Source organism: Erinaceus europaeus, chromosome 3 (assembly GCF_950295315.1).
Source record: "Erinaceus europaeus chromosome 3, mEriEur2.1, whole genome shotgun sequence".
NCBI lineage: Eukaryota > Metazoa > Chordata > Mammalia > Eulipotyphla > Erinaceidae > Erinaceus > Erinaceus europaeus.
This window is the reverse complement of record NC_080164.1, coordinates 26101385-26117028: the sequence shown is the minus strand read 5'-3', so window position 1 is coordinate 26117028 and position 15644 is coordinate 26101385. Positions and strand designations below refer to the sequence as shown.

At 49.1% G+C, this 15644-nt stretch overlaps 1 protein-coding gene across 1 annotated transcript in view; it reads right to left on the bottom strand.

The window, feature by feature from the left end:
- Positions 1-15644, bottom strand: part of VIT (vitrin) — a 73849-nt gene that overhangs the window by 18696 nt on the left and 39509 nt on the right. Inside the window, exon 8 of the mRNA XM_016187214.2 lies at positions 1280-1342. Coding sequence (XP_016042700.2) covers positions 1280-1342 — 63 coding nt within the window. The remainder of the gene's footprint in view (positions 1-1279; positions 1343-15644) is intronic.

Here is a 15644-nt window from a genome sequence, read left to right as displayed (position 1 = left end):
GTGAGGTAAGAGGATGGTGGGGGTGGGGGGCTGGAAGAGATATCACTGGGTAGGGCACCTTCCTTGCTGGAATGCTGGTACCACATGGGAGAGCCAACATGCTGGGGGAAGCTCTAGTGCTGTAGTGTGTTTTTCTCTGACAGCCATGCCCCCTTGTCTCTTTTGATCTGAAATAAGATCATTAGTCCAGGAGCAGTGAAATTGCACACACAGGAGGCCTCAGTGCTGTGGGGGTGGAGGGAAAGCACAGAGCAGTTCCAGGAATATGCCCCCTAACCCCTGCCCCTCTGCCCCTGTGCCCTCCAGTCCTCTTTCATGTTCTCGGTTGCGATGTTTGTCCTCAACACACTTGGCTTTGTGGCTTACTGCTCTATGCCATCACTGGCTGTGTCTCTTCATGCAGCTTCATGGGAAGGTGCGTGAGGGAACCTCAGGAATTGCCGAAGCATCCCTGCTGGCTCAGTCAGGAGCAGCGAGGCCTGGGAGTCTGCATTTCTGCCCAGCTCCCAGGTGCTCAGACCACACTCACACTCAGGGTCCAGGGATGATCTCATGGTCCCTCTGCCAGGAGCTGCCATGTTTCCCTGTGTTTTCCCAGCTGGCTCTGGCCTCCTCCCGGCGGACTCCATCATTTTCCTTGGGCCAGCATCCTCGGTGGTTTCTCCTCCACCATCTCCTTCAGCCATCTTTTCTCTGTCCGCCTGTCTTGCTTTTCAGCCTTAGTCAATCCATTGCCATCCAGCTCTGGGCTGGGCTGTACCTCTCATAAGTCAGAGCTGAGACCCGGCTCTCTTCTGGGCTGGATGCCTTCCAGGAAGTGACAGCACCTTTCCCACTCCTCCCTATGTCTTTGCTGCTCACAGAGCCACCCCTCTGAGGGGCTTGGACTTTCTGCAGCTGGCTCCTTGCCTCACCTCCACCACCCACTCTCTGCCTCCCTCCCTCCAGTATGTGCCTCCCTGACTCCATTTCCACCCTGTCTCTGAGCTTTGTCCTCCTCATGGCTCCTTTACCTCCTCCTCCACCCTCACCCCCCATCCCATTTTTCACCCCGTTGCCATAGTGATTATTTAAACACCAGTCCCTCTCTCCCCCTCACTCCCAGACAGTTACAGTCCCTCAGAAGGTGACAGAAGAGCAAAGTGACAGGAGCAGAGCGGAGGGAGAGGAATATTCTGGGAAAGGGTGAGGAGAGCTTGGCTGGGAGGGAGGGAGTGGGTCAAAGAGGGGGCACAGATCAGATTTCAGAGTTTCTGGAAGGTTCTGTCAGCTCACTCACTTGGGTCTCCCTGGGACACGGGCTCCAGTGTTGGCATGCTCTGTTCTTCTTTTGGGACAAAGCCTGGAAAGAGCAGGGAAACTTTTGGTGACTTGGAGGAACAGGGATCATCTGGACTCAGAACAGAGACAGGGACAGGGACAGTGGTGGGGAGAAGGACTGGGACAGAATCAGTCTTCACTCCATGGAAAGTCCATAAACAAATAAAAATGGACCTACCTTATGATCCAGCAATGCTATTCTTGGGCATTTATCCAGTGGACAGTGAAACACTGGTTAGGAGGGACATATGCACCCCTCTGTTCATAGCTGCCTTATTCACAATAGCCAGAGTGGAAGCAGCCTAAATGCTCATCAACGGATTACTGGGTAAAGAAGATGGGATATATATCCTACAGAATAGTACTTTGCAATCAAAAAAGATGATATTGTGTCCTTTGGGGACAAAATGGATGGAACTGGATGTAGGTGATTATACTGAACAAGTAAGTAAAGAGATGAAAGACAGCTACCAGACGGTGTTACTCATATGTGGAATCCCGAGAACTGATACACATAAACTTAGAAAAAAAAAAAAGCAAGCAAACTGTTTCTAAGACCTGTGAGAACTCTAGAGGTGGGAAGGTAGGGACAAAGAATTTGGTGGTGAGTGTGGTGTGGGACAATACACTATAATCTCACAATCTTATAACCTACTATTAATCATAAATGAAAAAAGACAGTATTACAGTTAAAAAAATGAATGAGTGTTCACAGGCCATTCATAGGGGTCTGGCTTGTACACACACACACACACACACACACACACACTCTCTCTCTCTCTCTCTCTCTCTCTCTCTCTCTCCATTGGAAGAAAGAGAAGATGAGATTCCAGTTCACTGAGAACCTTCTAAAATGTGTTACCAGTGTGTCCTGGAACCTCCCCTCTCCAGAGTCCTACCCCACTAGGGAAAGATAAAAACAGTGTAGGGGTATGGATTGACCTGTCAATGCTCATGCTCATCAAAGAAGCAATTACAGAAGCCAGACCTCCCACCTTCTGCACCCCATAATGACCCTGGGTCCATGCTCCTAGAAGGATACAGAATAGGGAAACTTCCAATGGAGGGGAGGGGATATAGAACTCTGGTGGTGGGATTTATACTCCTCTTATCCCACAGTCTTGTCAATCATTATTAAATCACTAATAAAAATGAATAATAATGAAGTAAGAGTCATGGCCATCTTTGAAAATTAAAAAAAAATGTGCCAGCCATTGTAAACCATTAACTTCCTAATTAAAAAACAAAAACAGATTCAGTGCTCTGCTGTGGGCTCAGGACTAGACGTCAGAAGGCTTGTTTTGCTGCTCCACGGCTCAGAATTTGCTCTGTCTGAGTCTGCTGTCCCTCGTCTGAAAACTTGGAGCACATAGCCAAGATGAACCACTGCCCAGTACCATCCTGGAAATCTCCAGGTTAGGGGGGTGTATCCAGCCTGTGCCCAGCAGGGGGGCACTTAGCTTGGATGGAGGCCAGAAGACCAGAAGGCCAGAAGCACAGAATGGGAATATGCAGAGTGTCTGGAATGCAGCCCCTCTCCTTCAGTTGTCAGAGGGAAAGATGCAGAGGGACTTTGTGTTTCGTTTATTTAAAAATTATTTGTCTATTTTGTCTTTCAAGGCCTTGATCTATGTGACTCCATTGCTTTTGGTAGACTTTTTCCTTGTTTCTTTTTAATTTCTGATAGCAAGTGACAGGGAGAGAGAGACATCATAGCACCACCCCACTGTGCATGGAACTTGCCCTGGTGTTTTGCATGGTGCTCCTGTGTGAGTGGGCTTCAACCCAGGTCCCTGAGCATGATAAAGTGTGCACTCTACTAGGAGAGCTGTCCTCACTGCTTTTTTTAATTGGCTAGAGACTGAGAGAAATTGAGGGGGGAGAGGGAGCTAGAGAAGAAGAGAAACAAAGACACCTGCAGCCTTGCTTCACCACTCATGAAACTTTCCTCTTGAAGGTGGGGGTCTAGGGGCTTGAAAAAACACAGTCTTTGCTCACTATGATGTGTATGCTTAACCTGATGTGCCACCACCTGCCCCCCCCACTGCTTTTGAACAGTTATTTATTAGGGGGCTGGTTATTGGCGCACCTGCTTGAGTGCACATATTATCATGCACGAAGACCCAGGTTTGAGCCCCTACTCCCCACTTGCCGGAGAGAAGCTTCAGGAGCAGTGAAGCAAGAACTGCAGGTGTGTAAGCATCTGTCTTTATCTTTCCTTCTCTATCTCATTTTCCTCTCTCAATATCTCTATCCTATCAAATAAAGAAAAAAATGAAAATGAAAAATGACTGCCAAGGACAGTAGATTTGTAATGCAGGCACTGAGTTCCAATAATAATACTGGTGGGAATAAGAAAAAAATTTAATTTATTAGCCAGAAAGAAAAAGAGGTTGGGGGGTCGGGCGGTGGTGCAGTGGCTTAAGCGCATGTGGCGCAAAGCGCAGGGACTGGCGTAAGGATCCTGGTTCTAGCCCCTGGCTCCCCACCTGCAGGGGAGTTGCTTCACAGGTAGTGAAGCAGGTGTCTATCTTTCTCTCCCCATCTCTGTCTTCCCCTCCTCTCTCCATTTCTCTCTGTCCTACCCAACAACGAACAACATCAACAATGGCAATAATAATAACCACAACAAGGCTACAACAACAAGGGCAACAAAAAGGGGGAAAATGGCCTCCAGGAGCTGTGGATTCATGGTGCAGGCACCAAGCCCAGCAATAACCCTGGAGGAAAAAAAGAAAAAAAAAAGAGGTCAGAACACTTTTTTGGGAATATGTAATGTCAGGACCTTTTACATGCACTCTACCACTGTACCACTTTGTGTTGAGAGAGAGAGAGGTGCATTTCAGCCCCCTGGATTTTTTTTTCCTCAGCTCTGACTTATGGTGGCTTTAGAGCCAAAGTGCATAGACCTATCGTTTCAGGAAGTGAAGATAATCCACAGGAATCCCTTGAGGCAGAGTTTTTCAGGGTATCTGGAAAGTGGTCCTAAGAGTGACAGTAGGGGAGGAAGGTGGGGGGTTGACTCCCTCTGGATGGTGGTGAGCTTTTTCCTGGCTTCCACCCCCCCCCCCCCCCCCCAGTGTGTGAAACACTGACTCAACTTCTCTCTGAAAGGCCAGCAGGCTCACTTACTTGCTCTTGGCACCTAGATGATTCACTCTGGGGTCTTAGGGCCTGTATCAGTCAGGAAGCTGGGGAGGGAGGTGTTGGTGTGGGGGACCTGGGAGAGTCCAGGAAGTCCTGTTTTCTGACGGAACCCATGATCACTTTTGTCACTGGTGGTTCAGACGTAATGCAGTCAAACCCTGAACTCCTGTGAGCTTTACCAGGGAGGAAGAGGAAATGGAAGGAGGCCAGAGTTTGCTGCCAGAGTGAGGGAGGGTCTGAGCTCAGTGTGTGGGGGATGAGTAGGGGAGAGGGTAGGTAGGTAACTCACTGGCCCTGCCTCTTTGTCCCCTGTGTCCCTTAGCCCAGGCCTCCCAGGGGTGTGGATGTGCCTTCCACATGGTCATTAGACCCCATTGCAGTTGTTACAAGGTCTGCTTTGAACACAGTCTCCGGACTACCAGATGGGTCATCAGTGTCATTATCAGTCAGTATCTATTCATGGAAGAATCCAGTCATGGAATCTGGTCACTGTGGGATCTAGTCATGGCTGGATCTAGTCATAATGTAATCAGTTCAGGCTGAGTTCCAGTCATGGCATGATCTACTTACAGGATCTAGTCACAGCAGACTCTAGTCATGCTAGACTCTATTCTTTTTAAAATTTATTTAATATTTTTTTATTCCCTTTTGTTGCCCTTGCTTTATTGTTGTAGTTATTATTGTTGTTGTTATTGATGTCATTGTTGGGTAGGATAGAGAGAAATGGAGAGAGGAGGGGAAGACAGAGAGGGGGAGAGAAAGATATACACCTGCAGACTTGCTTCACTGACTGTGAAGTGACTTCCCTGCAAGTGGGGAGCCAGGGACTCGAATTGGGACCCTTAATGCCAGACCTTGCACTTTGTGCCACATGCTCTTAACTCACTCTGCTACTGCCTGACTCCTTTGATAGACTCTATTCTAATCATTGGCTCTGGTCACTGTGGAATCTAGTCATGGTGGGGTCTTGTCATATGATAAGGTTGAGTCATGGGATCTGGTCATGGTGGTATTGAATCATGAGGGCTCTAGTCATTGGTGAGCTCTAATAATAAGACCTGGTCATAGTGGAATCTAGTCATGGTGGGGTCTGTTCATAGTGGGATCAAGTCACAGAGAGGTGGAGTAATTACAGGATCGTATGGGATCTGGTCATGGTGAGATCTAATGGTGGAATCTAGCCACGGCAGGATCTAGTGGGATTCAGCCATAGGATCTAGTCATGATGATATCTAATCATGACGAATCCTAGAAACCGATCAACTCATGGTGGGATCTAATCACAGCAGGACATATCTAGGGTTCCACAAGTTTATTTTCCCCAGTTTTCTGATTTAAAAAGTAGAAAACTCATTACATAGAGGAAAGCAGCAGATTCTCTGCAGAGATCTCCCAAAGGGAGAGTGATTCTCAGCTGCAGTAAAGTTCATTGAAGGAACCTAGGTAACCACATATTTCTTTCTTCCTCCCTCCCTCCTTTCTTTCTTTCTTTCTTTCTTTCTTTCTTTCTTTCTTTTTTTTATATCTTCCTTTTTGTTGCCCTTGTTGTTTTTTAATTGTTGTTACTGATGTCATTATTGTTGGATAGGACAGAAAGAAATGGAGGGAGGAGGGGAAGTCAGAGACGGGGAGAGAAAGATAGACACCTGCAGACCTGCTTCACCGCCTGTGAAGTGACTCCCCTGCAGGGGGAGAACCGGGGGCTTGAACTGGGATCCTTATGACAGTCTTTGCACTTTGTGCCACCTGCGCTTAACCCGCTGTGCTAACAACCAATTCCCTCTTTCTTTCTTTCATTGTATACCTAAGAGTTCTTTCTTCCTGCCTCCCTCCCCTTCCTTGCTTCCTTCTTTCCTTCCTTCCTTCCTTCTTTCCTTTCTTCCTGTTGGTATGCTTCTAAATTCTGCTTATAAGACCTTCTGTTTTGATCATCACATACAAGGTTCACTTGTATTGCTTAATGCTGTGGTCTATTTACATAATCATTGTTTTCATTGGTTTAATCCTCACTGGTTCTTGGGCTTTTTCCTTCTCCCCACCCCCTATTCTATGTACATCCTCTTCTGACCTGACACTTCCGCCTCAGGAGATATATATAGGACAGGATTGTGATTAGAGATAGCTAGCTTGCACTGCATTCCTCAGGGACATCAGCGCCATCATGTGGGTATTGCTGGACATGGTAGGCAGGAACCCAGACTGGTCTGGAGTAATTCTGTGGAAAAACGCATGCGAAACCCCTCCCCATGGTCAATAGGGGGTCAGGCCCTTTCCAAATTTTATCTAATGGGTCTTTCCATTTGACTTTAATAGCTGGGAGGGTGGTTGGTGTTTTCCAATGAAGAATAATAGGAGGTTGGTCCGAGTTTTTATAAATATTAAAGAGATTTAATGTAGTTAAGGCTCCTACCCGCAAAGCTAGCACGGCACTTCCTTCTTTCTTTCACTGTACACCCAAGAGTTATGAAATAATGGGAATTCTTGGATTTGATGAGACCTAAATGATCATCCAGACCACAGCAGGCCCCAGCATTCTTCAGCCCTGCCAAGCAAGTGACTGGCTGGTGCTCGGATGCCCCAGACAAGGTACCCATTATTCAGCCAACCAGACTGTGTGCTCCTTCCTGAATTACGGAGTCTCTGAGTAAAAATGCCATTGTGTTGAGCTCGAATCATTGTCAACTCATCTGCCACCATCATTTCAGTCTTCACTCCTCCCCTCCTTCCCCACTCAGCATCTACTATCTATTCATTCATCCATCTACCTGCCTCTCCATCTCTCCTACCCTTCACACATCTATCCATCCATCCATCCATCCATCCATCCATCCATCCATCCATCCATCCATCCATGTATGCATAGGTATCAAGCACCCAACACATACCTAATATCACTGAGGTGCATGTGTCTCAACCTCCCCTTCTGTTTTCTTCCCAAGAACTAAACAGAGCATTGGGCTGCTCCATTGAGTCTCATTTCCTGAGGCCCCTCTCCTCATGAGCAGAGCAAGCCCAACATGCCTGGCTTCTGTGTGTACACGGTGTTCAGTGCCCCCTGCCACAGGCCCGCTCTGCCCTGGTGGAATAGGTGCACCTCACCTGGCAGAGCCCCATTAATTGGGGACATCATGACAGAAGGAAGGGACTCAGAGGCCATGGAGACCTGTATGAGCCCTGCACACCCCCCTTCCAACATGGGAATGGGTGTCACCTAGACCACCAGTCCAGAAAGTGAAGACCCAGGCCAAAGCTAGCTATTTGATTTCTGAAAATCCCCCACTTTGCCATACACTGGGGCAATGGGCATGCAGAACAGAGGTGGTGTTTCCTTCTCTGTGACTAAATGCCAAGCTCCTTTGAATGGCGGCCTGTGCTTGGGGCAGTTCTGATTTTATGGGGAGACCTTAATGTGACCCAGCCCAGCCATCACTGGCTGCCTGGTCCTGCCCTGGTCGCCTGCCTTCTGTGACCCCTGCACCCACATCTGGGTGTACAGCAAAGGTAGAGAGAGGGAGGTAACTTCCAGGCTCTGAATGGGGAGGAGAGCATTTACAACCTCCTGCTCCCTGCCTCACTGCTCTGTCACCATCTACTGGCAGACAGAAGCGCTTTGCCCCCTTCCTGAAGTGAAGCCAAGCTGGTGACACCTGGCCCAGACCAGCACACTTGGGTGCTGAGGATGATAAGAAGCAGGTGCAGGGCATCATTACTTCAGCAGGAGTCAGGCTGGCTCCTGCCTCGGGGCCTTATTGCCACGCCTCTTCAGCCCTCACTGGAAATGTCCTCTAGCTTAGTTTGGGACCAGTGTGAACTAAATCACTTTCATTCCCTCAGACCAGGACTGCAAAGTATTTGGACAGCTGGGACCTGATGCTTTGGAACATGGTGGTGACAAGGAGCCAGAGTGTGAATTGTCTTGTGTTCTGGGGTCCAGCTGAGGCCTTCAGCCCACCCTACCCCTGGGCAGAGGTCAGAGTACACATAATGAAAAGTTCAAGGTGTTCTTAAAGAATAACTAGCCTGGGTGCCCATCATGCCGGCCCGAGCTGGGTCTCACATCTGCTGGCGTTGGGGTCGGATGGTGGCACACCTGGTTAAGCGCATACAACACATCGGCCAGCGGGTCTGAGGGTCTGCTTCCCCATGGACTGATGGAGGTCAGTATGCTGCTTCTGCTGAATTTGGTTTTTAAAAAGGTAGCATTGTGGCCCAGGAGGTGACGCAGTGGATAAAGCACTGGATTCTCAACCATGAGGTCCTGAGTTCAATTCCTGGCAGCACATGTACCAGACTGATGTCTGGTTCTTTCTCTCTTCCTATCTTTCTCATGAATAAATAAATAAATTCTTTTTAAAAAAAGTAGACTTGGTGGGTTGGGAAGACAGCATAATGGTCCTGCAAAAAGACCTCATGCCTGAGGCTCTGAAGTCCTGGGTTCAATCTGCAGCACCACCATAACCAGAGCTGAGCAATGCTCTGGTAAATAAAATGAAATAAAAATAAATAAAATGAAAACAAAAAGGTAGCTTTGGGGCTGGCAGTGGCATGCCTGGTTGAATGAACACATTACAGTGTAAAAGGATCCAGGTTTAAGCCCTGGTCCCCACCTGCAGGGGGTGGGAACACAGCGTGAGTGGTGAAGCAGGGCTGAAGATCTCTCTCTCAAAAATAAATAAACAAATAAATAAATGACTAAATATGAAAGGTGGCCTCATGTTGCCATGTCATCAGGGCAGGAAGGATGTCAAATATCCATATATTCAGGGGCCCAGGAACTCACGTGGAAAACCACTAGAGATATCAGAAACATTGGGCTGAAGTTCTAGAAAGTTCTGTCCAACAACAAAGAAAGGCCTGGGCACTCACTGAGCAGATGCCCTGATGGAGTGTGTGTGGGGGCACACAAGCTTCTCTCCAGGCACAGATGCACTTGACATTATTCCTTACACTCCCCCCCACACACACACTCGTGATTTTCTAGCTGAGGACCTGAGGGCCTCGCCTGCAGACATGACTGTACTGAGGGGCAGGAGAGCTGGCGGTAGGGTCTGGAAGGACCCCCATGCTGGGACCTGCCTCAGCTTCCTGTGTGGTATGCTTTGCTCTCACTTCAGGGCTTTCTTGGGGCCACCTGACTGGTCCAAGTTTGAGTCCTGCAGGTGAGGAGAGTCTCCAAGGCCAGGGCTCCTCAGGAGTAGGAGGGAGGCTGCAGGGGTGCAGATGGTAAGACAGGAGCCGCAGAAACAGGTGGGGCTGAGGGTGAAAAGGAGCTGTGGGCACCTGCTGGGTCACTGTGTCAGGGAGTGTGTGGGAGAAGGAAAAAGAGACTGGGAGCCAGGGGGGGGGGGCATGGGTGAGGGGACTGGAGCTAGGGCTGGGGGATGATTCAGCAGGCAGAGCACTGGCATTACCACACACAGGCCCTGGAACTTGAGTCCTACATGGAAGGAGGGCACCACAAACAATACCAGGGATGGTGGTGTGTCTCTCTAAGTATATAGCATAAGAATATACTCTGTAAGTATACAGCACAAGAAAACCGAAGTGCAAAGCAAAAGAAATCTCTCAGTATGTAACATAAGAAATCTCAGTATATAACATAAGTGTATAGCATAAAAAATACTGAGTATATAATGTAAGAAATTCTAGGTATGTAGTGTAAATAATCTCCAGGTGTAGCATATAAGAAAATTGCTAAGTAGTCAGCAGGGAGACTGCTCAGCAGTGTTGGACATGTGCAAGGGCCCTACTTCACTCCCTAGCACCGTAGGAAAAGAGAGATCGTAGCATAGGACTTGGTGGGGAGGAATCCTAGGCTGGCAGGCCGTGCAGGGCAGGCTCTGAGGAGCAGGTGTGAGCCCACAGTCAGCCCCCAGAGGTCCAGGTTTGGGCATGTCTGGGTTTGCACTGAATTCCTGAGCTGGGTCCTGGGGGTGGTAGCAGGGGGATCAGCTGACAGCAGACCCATCTTCCAGGGACCTGGACATCTGATTTCTGGGAGAGGTTTGGGCAAAGCCAGTGGGGTATATTTCTGGAGGCTGACAGAGGCTGGCAGTGGGTGTGTGGTGGTGGGGGGTAGTGCAGGTGCTACAGAGGGGTTGGGGGAGCAGAGCAGCCAGCTGCCTGCCCAGGCTGGCCAGGGGAATGGGGTTCCGGAAAGCAGCCCCCCAACAGCCCTGCATATGGAGCTGGGGGACACGCAGCCACTCTGTGAAGGGCAGCTTGTGTTTCAATCCTAGTTGTTGGCAGTGCACCTGGCCCAGCTCTTCCTGGGAGGATTGCCAGGTTCTGGGGGTGGGCTCTGCCTTTTGGGGGTTCACAGAAGGGGCAAAGGTCCCAGCTAGGGGGCAGAGGAGGGAGCAGCATAGGCTGCCCCCCTCAGTAATCCCAAGTGTCTGGGAAGGTCTCAGGCCACCTGCAGGGAGGTGGGGTGCTTGCCCTGTCTTGCCACTGCCTCTTCAGCCCTCTGCTCTGGAAGCTCATGTAAACTGCCGGGGCCCATGCAGCCCCTTCTCTGACCCCAGACCTAAACCAAACAGAACTTTGAGCTGTACTCTCTTCTCAGGGGCCCAGCCCCCCTCTAGTCTGCTTCCCTCGACCTCCTTCCTCCTGCAGAGACATCATCGCTTGGAATCCATTAATCACTGCCATGTCTAACAGCTTAGGGACCAGGCCTGTGGTCAGACCCAGCTCTGTTTCCCTTTCTCTTCTCTGCAGAGGACTCAGAAAACTCATTGCCTTCCTCTGTACCCCAGTGCTTGGGCAGACCTAGCAGGTACACAGGGAAGTGGAGGGAGGGGCAGGTGGGAGTGGCCCCTGGGAGGATTCCTCTAGGAGACAGAACATTTCTCTCCCCAGGTCATCAAAATGCTTGAGCAAAATGGGCTCTGTCCTCCATCCTGGGATTTGATAAAACTCTCTCTCTCTCTCTGCCTCTCCTTCTGTCTCCCTCCTTCCCTTTCTCTTCCTTTCTCACTCTCCTATTCTCCCTTTCCCCCTCTCTTGCTCTCTTCCTTTCTTTTTCTCCTTTTCCCTCTTCCCTTCCTCTCCCACTCTCTCTTTTTCTCCCTCTCCTCCCACCCCCCTCATTCCTGAGTTCCTCAAGCAGGAGCCCCACAGAAGACCACTTTTCTGATTTATAAGAGCCTAGTAACTAAACCCTGTCACAGCTTATAAGGAATTGTCTCAGGTTGAAGACAGTGGGTGAGCTTTATTTGCATGCCAAAAGGCTTCATTGTCTTCCTTTTTAAATTATTTCTCTTAGAGAGGGATAGGGAGGGAGGGACAGACACACAGGAGAGAGGTGAGAGACGCCATAGCACTGCCCACCATCCATGATGCTCCCCCAGTGCTGTGCCTGATGCTCCAATGTGGTGCCAGGGCTCAAACCCAGGGCCTCATAAATCTTTATTTGAGAGAGATAAGAGAAGAGAGAAAGAGAGAGACATCACAGCACTACTCTAGAGTGTTTCATGCTTATCTCACAAGCCTCTTACAAAGTGGGTCTCTGAGTGGCATCATGTATTGGCAGAGGGGCTCTCATGCTCTCTGCACAATGTGAAATTAGTGTCAAGGCCTGGGTGAGGCAGCCCATAGAAACATGCTTGATTCCCTCCAAGAGGTGGGAGGTGAGCTCAGGGTCTCACCTGGCTGGGTGTGGGGACTCTTTGGGAGGCTCATGGCAGTGGCCAAAATATCTGTGAAATAACACTGAACCGATCAGGGTACGTGGTTGAACCTGCACCTTCTTCATTCTTTCCAGGCCCCAGCCTCATAGGATCTCACTGAGGTCAGGGCTGAGGGGAGCCTGGTCCCATCTGTCTGGGCCTGCCGCTGGAAGCTTGAGGATGGAAACTCACAGTAGCAGCTGGGGGAATTCTAGGTAATCTTAAACCCACTATTTCACAGAGCCTTTCACTTGAGTGCTGTTATTTCTTTACACTTCCGTCTTCTCAGGCTAATCCTCCCCAGTTGTGTCCTGGCTGAGGCAGGCAAAGTAAGTGACCCTTTTGTAGAAATGCCACTTAGCATTTGGTCACAGGGCAATGCACCAAGACAGACAGCCTCTGCCCCCAGCAAACACATCTGAAGCAGACAGTGGGCTACCCTTAACCACTCCAGGGAAACTCCAACACACATCAGCATTTGCTATTTATCTAGGCCTTCTGGAACAAGGGCTCAAGGAGAGGAAGGAAAGGGAAGGTTCTATAGAGAGATACAGTGTTTGGTGGGTGGGGGAGGCATAGAGCAACCCAGAGACAGAACCCAGGTGCGTGGAGGGAAGAGGAAGGTCACAGAGAGATGTCAGCTTCCCTTTCAACAGAACCCACCTGCAATCAACTGTCTACTCTCTGTATCTTTGTTCCAGTCATCTGGATACAAACTCCAAATAGCTTTCTCTCTACTTAGAACACACACACACACACACACACACACACACACACACACACACACACACACACACACACACAGAGAGAGAGAGAGAGAGAAAGAGAGAGAGAAACAGTCAATTTATATAGGTCAGAAGCTGGGAGATAGCTCACCTGGTAAGCATATCTCTTATGGCACATGAGACTCTAGGTTTGAGCCTTAGCACCACATGGGAACACCATGGATAGCAACAGGGGAATCTCCATGAATGGTGAAACAGTGCTGTGGAGGCTCTCCTGTCTTCCTATTGTTCCCTCTCTCTCTCTCTCTCTCTCTCTCTCTCTCTCTCTCTCTCTCCTTCCCTCCCTTCCCCCTTCCTCCCTCCCTCCTGCAAATGAAGAATGGAACCAGATTTATCCAAAGGTCACTCAAACACTAATTTGAAGGGGCATATGCACCCCATACATTCATAGCTGCATTATTCACAATAGCCAAAGAGTGGAAGTAGCCTAAATGCCCATCATTAGATAACTGGCTAAAGAAGTTGTGGGATACTACTCTGTAAGAGAGAGAGAGAGAGAGAGAGAGAGAGAGAGAGGTGATTTCATGTACTTTGGGGTGAAATGAGTGGAAATTGAAATGGTTATGCTTAGGTTAGCATAATCATTTTTTGGGAGGTGGGAGGGTGACGCCACAGAACTTTGGAGGTGGGTGTGGTGTGGAACCACACACTGTAACCTTATGATTTTGTAGCCAGCTCTTCACACACTCATACCCGAAAGAAAGAGGTCAAGGAAATAGTGCACAGAAAATTTATGCAATAGGCCTCAGCAGACTCAGGTTCAATCCCCAGCACTGCCAAATGTCAGTGCTCTGGTCTCTCTCTTCGTGTGTGTGTGTGTGTGTGTGTGTGTGTGTGTGTGTGTGTGTGTGTGTGTGTGTGTAGCATGAATACAGGTGGTGCCAGGAGGGAACTCAATGGTGTATTTTGCAGGCACGAGGCCCTGGGCTTGTTCCCTGGGGCTGCATAAAATCTTCATGTATGCCCTTTGGGGAGTAAGGAGTCACTGGATGGGCCCTGGCCTTTTCCTCTGAGTGTGTCTTTGTGGACAGTGCAACTGCAAGGTTGAGGGAGTGACTTCACACTGCCCCAGCTGTGCCCACAGACCCATCCAGCTTCGTGCCCCTGTATAGTATCTCCTCTCTTTGCTTGTTACTAACAGAATCATCTTCTTTAAGGGAACGTCTGCATCCTGATTGACACCTTAGGCTATAATTCTGGACATGCATGTCCTGGATCATTGTATATTATCAGCTGAGTTTTACCAATTGTGTCCCCTCTGTTTCCAATGTGAATTAACAAATATCCACGTTTTGTCTCCTGCCTGTGGATCTGGTTCTTGGGGAGGATGTGCATTTTTCACTGTTTTTACTATCTCTTCTTCTTCTATCTCTCCAGCCCTATTTGTGACTGTCTCCTGTATTTCTTTGAGAATTTTTATCTTTTTCTTTTGATGTACAAGACTGGATTTTGAGAAAAACCTTCCCCCAGACACCTCAATTAAATGGGCCTTTCAGAGAGAGAGAAGGGGGGTGTTGGTGAGAAGGGAAGTTGAGGCCAGGTGGATGGGTGGGGTGCAGACCTTGATTTCCTGTTGCAGATTTTACCACTTCCACCTCCTTCCTGCCATTGGAGGAGGCCAGGGTGAGAGAAGAGGAGAGCCCTGAGCTGGCTCATTGTTACCACTGGGTGAATTTCTGTCCCTCTCTGCTCCACCCTTCTCTAGTCAGCTAATAAGGCTGGGCAGCAGTGGCTCTGCCTGTATAGATTTGATCTATGCTGCAGTGGGGCCTGGGACACTTCCTATCCTTCCAGAACGTTCCCCTCATGCCCCTGGTGCTTTTTGCCTTTGCAGGATGCCCCTGGGGCCTGGGGTGTCTAGTGATGTGGGATGCTGGGGTGGGGGGGGTCCTTATTTCTGAGTTTTTTAAATAAATCTTTTTTTTCTTCTTTTTAAAAAAATATTTATTTATTCCCTTTTGTTGCCCTTGTTGCTTTATTGTTGTAGTTATTATTGTTGTTGTTATTGATGTCATTGTTGGATAGGACAGACAGAAATGGAGAGAGGGGGAGAGAAAGACAGACACCTGCAGACGGGGGCTTGGATCAAGATCCTTTACGCCGGTCCTTGTGCTTTGTGCCAGGTGTGCTTAACCTGCTGCGCTACCGCCGGACTTCCTATTTCTGAGGTTTTTGATAGCTTCCACCAGGGGACACACTAAGCCTATATGGCCTGGGCCAGCCAGGGGCCATGATGAAACCTGGTGTCCACCCTCCTTCCTTCCCCAGCTGCCCCTCTCCACTGGTTGGGAGCACCCCTCTTTTCCTGGGTAGTTTCTCCTCCCTCTGGCCCTCCTGGCCCCCTGTGTCCTGACAGCTCTTTATAGGGTGTGGAACAAGAAGGACTCTCCATGGGATGGGGTGTCAGAGACACCCCAAAGGCAGAGGCTGCTGTGATGGCTGCACACTGCCAGGAGTCACCCGCTGCAGGGGTCCCAGTGGCACAGCCTCCATCCTAGAACAGCCCTGGACACAGTATTTGCAGAACAGGTGAATGACTTAGGGACTGGATCTTGCTGGAACACCCCATCCACAACCATATCTAGAATCTTTTTCTAAATTTTAAAAATTTTATTTATTTGTTGGACAGAGACAGAGATTGAGAAGAGAGAGAGAGACCTGAAATACTGTTTTACTATGTGTGAAGCTTCTCTCTTGCAGGTCAGGACCAGGGCATTGAACTAGG